At 52.3% G+C, this 2,044-nt stretch overlaps 1 protein-coding gene across 1 annotated transcript; it reads left to right on the top strand.

Annotated features, from left to right (window-relative positions):
- Window positions 1–5: 5 nt before the first annotated feature.
- NUP62CL (nucleoporin 62 C-terminal like) lies at window positions 6–1,914 on the top strand (the record flags this gene model as incomplete). The annotated part of the gene is made up of 6 exons (XM_015616896.1): window positions 6–114; window positions 299–394; window positions 818–926; window positions 1,043–1,187; window positions 1,589–1,638; window positions 1,761–1,914. Coding segments are annotated over 6 exons (648 nt in total), but the record flags the coding sequence as incomplete, so codon positions are not given.
- Between the last annotated feature and the right edge of the window lie 130 nt (window positions 1,915–2,044).

Raw genomic sequence — 2,044 nt, 5'->3', positions numbered from 1 at the left:
CCTCCACCACCAGCACCACCTCAGTGCTGGGCTCCACGGGGACCTCCTTGTTTGGATCGGTGGCCACTTCTTCAGCCCCAGCCTCCTCCTCCTCCTCCACCACGGGCCTCTCACGTGAGTCTCTCCGGGCAGGTTTGTCCCTGGGGCACTAAAGGAGCAGGTGGCTGCTGCTCCCTGTGGCTGCTGGAGCTGCTGCTGCTGCTGCAGTGGGAGGGGGGAGCAGGCTGGGCACAACTTGTCCAAGGGGCCCTGCATTTCATGCCTTATGCAACCTGTTAATGGTGTCTTCTCTTTACAGTTGGTGCCACTTCCACGGGGACAGCCAGCCTGGGGACACTGGGCTTTGGATTGAAAGTTCCTGGAACAACAGCTGCCACAACAAGCACTGCCACTGGTAGGAAGGAGATGCTGAAAGTGGCTGAAGAGAAGGGAGCCTGACTTGGGAGAGTAGCAGCAGAGCAGTTCTGATTTGTAAAGCCCTCAAGTAACTAAAAATGACACAGTCTGACTGTCTGTGATCCTTTTCCATCTCTTTGTGAAAACCTAGAAGTTCTCTCATCTGCTGCAAAGGTGCAGGGGAGGAACTGGCTGTGCTGGTAGTTCTTGGTTCTACCAGGAGAACTGAGGGGATTGACAAGGGTGTGGGCAAGGGATGTTTTCATTCCCTCCTTGACAGAGCTGGGATTTGCTCTTGCTCCCTTCAGAGGGATCTACTGCAGCTCCTGCAGCAATGGGCAGTGTACCCTGGAGCTGTTCTCTGTTAGTGAGGTACCAGGTGTGTCCTCTCCTGTTGCTTGACTTGAATCTCTTCTTCCAGGGACCACTTCTGCTTCTGGCTTTCCTTTGAATCTGAAGCCATTGACTACGACTGGTGCCATTGGAGCTGTGACCTCCACAGCTGCCATAACCACAACCACCACAACCAGGTGTGTGTTTTGTTACCACTGACCATTTGCTGCCTGTTCATGCTGGCATCTGGAGGAGGAAGGGGAAATAAATGAGTGTTGTGGCGTTTCTCTTTCCTGACCTTGCTCCCTCTCAGTGCCCCCCCAGTGATGACTTATGCCCAGCTGGAGAGTTTGATAAACAAGTGGAGCCTGGAACTGGAAGACCAAGAGAAGCACTTCCTCCATCAAGCTACACAGGTCAATGCCTGGGACCGGATGCTGATAGAGAATGGGGAGAAGGTGAGGTGACCTCCAGTGGAACCTCGTTCTGCTTGCTCAGGTCCTTAAAGGTCTCTGTTATAGATGCAACACGCCATCCAGGGGGACTTTCTGCTTGTGAAAGAAATAGGTGTGAGCCCCACCCGAGTGCTTTTCACAGTCTCTCTGTGTGTCTGTTCTGGCCTTTAGGCCTCGGGGCTTGGAAGTGTGTTCTGTGACTTTGCTCTGTGATACCAAGTTCTCTCAGGGGGACCATTCCAAGCTGAACCTGCCTTATTCCATCTTTGGCCTGTAGATCTTTATGTAACCGTCTCTTGTTTCCAGTAGAACTTGCATGGTGCTGCTTTCTCCCTCGCACCTCTCTTCTTTGGGAAGCTGACTTCTTGGTGTTCAGGCTGTAATGAAGTGTCTTCTGTTTCCAGATCACTTCGTTACACAGAGAAGTGGAGAAGGTGAAGGTTGATCAGAAGAGGTAGGAGACTCTGAGCGCTTGAAATGATTGAATTTCTTCTCTGTGCTGTCCTGCCTGCTTGTGTGCCTGCTCTGCAATGTGTGCAACATGAAAGGGAAGCAGTTGGCATTTTCTCTTTGCAGACTGGATCAGGAGCTTGACTTCATTCTGTCCCAGCAGAAAGAGCTGGAGGACTTGCTGACCCCTCTGGAGGAGTCTGTGAAGGAGCAGAGCGGCACCATCTACCTGCAGCACGCCGATGAGGAACGGGAGAGGACGTGAGGCACAAATCTGCTGGGGATGGGGGATGAGCCCTGTCCTGTGGTCATAGCAGTCAGCAGGAGATAGAGTTGGGATGGGTGTCAGGATTGAACCATGATTGCTTGCTGTCAGATATTTAATCCTGTTTTACTCATGGCAACATAGA

Source organism: Parus major, unplaced genomic scaffold (assembly GCF_001522545.3).
Source record: "Parus major isolate Abel unplaced genomic scaffold, Parus_major1.1 Scaffold1142, whole genome shotgun sequence".
NCBI classification, from domain to species: Eukaryota; Metazoa; Chordata; class Aves; order Passeriformes; family Paridae; genus Parus; species Parus major.
The sequence above is the reverse complement of the archived record's forward strand: the minus strand, read 5'-3'. Positions and strand labels throughout refer to the sequence as shown.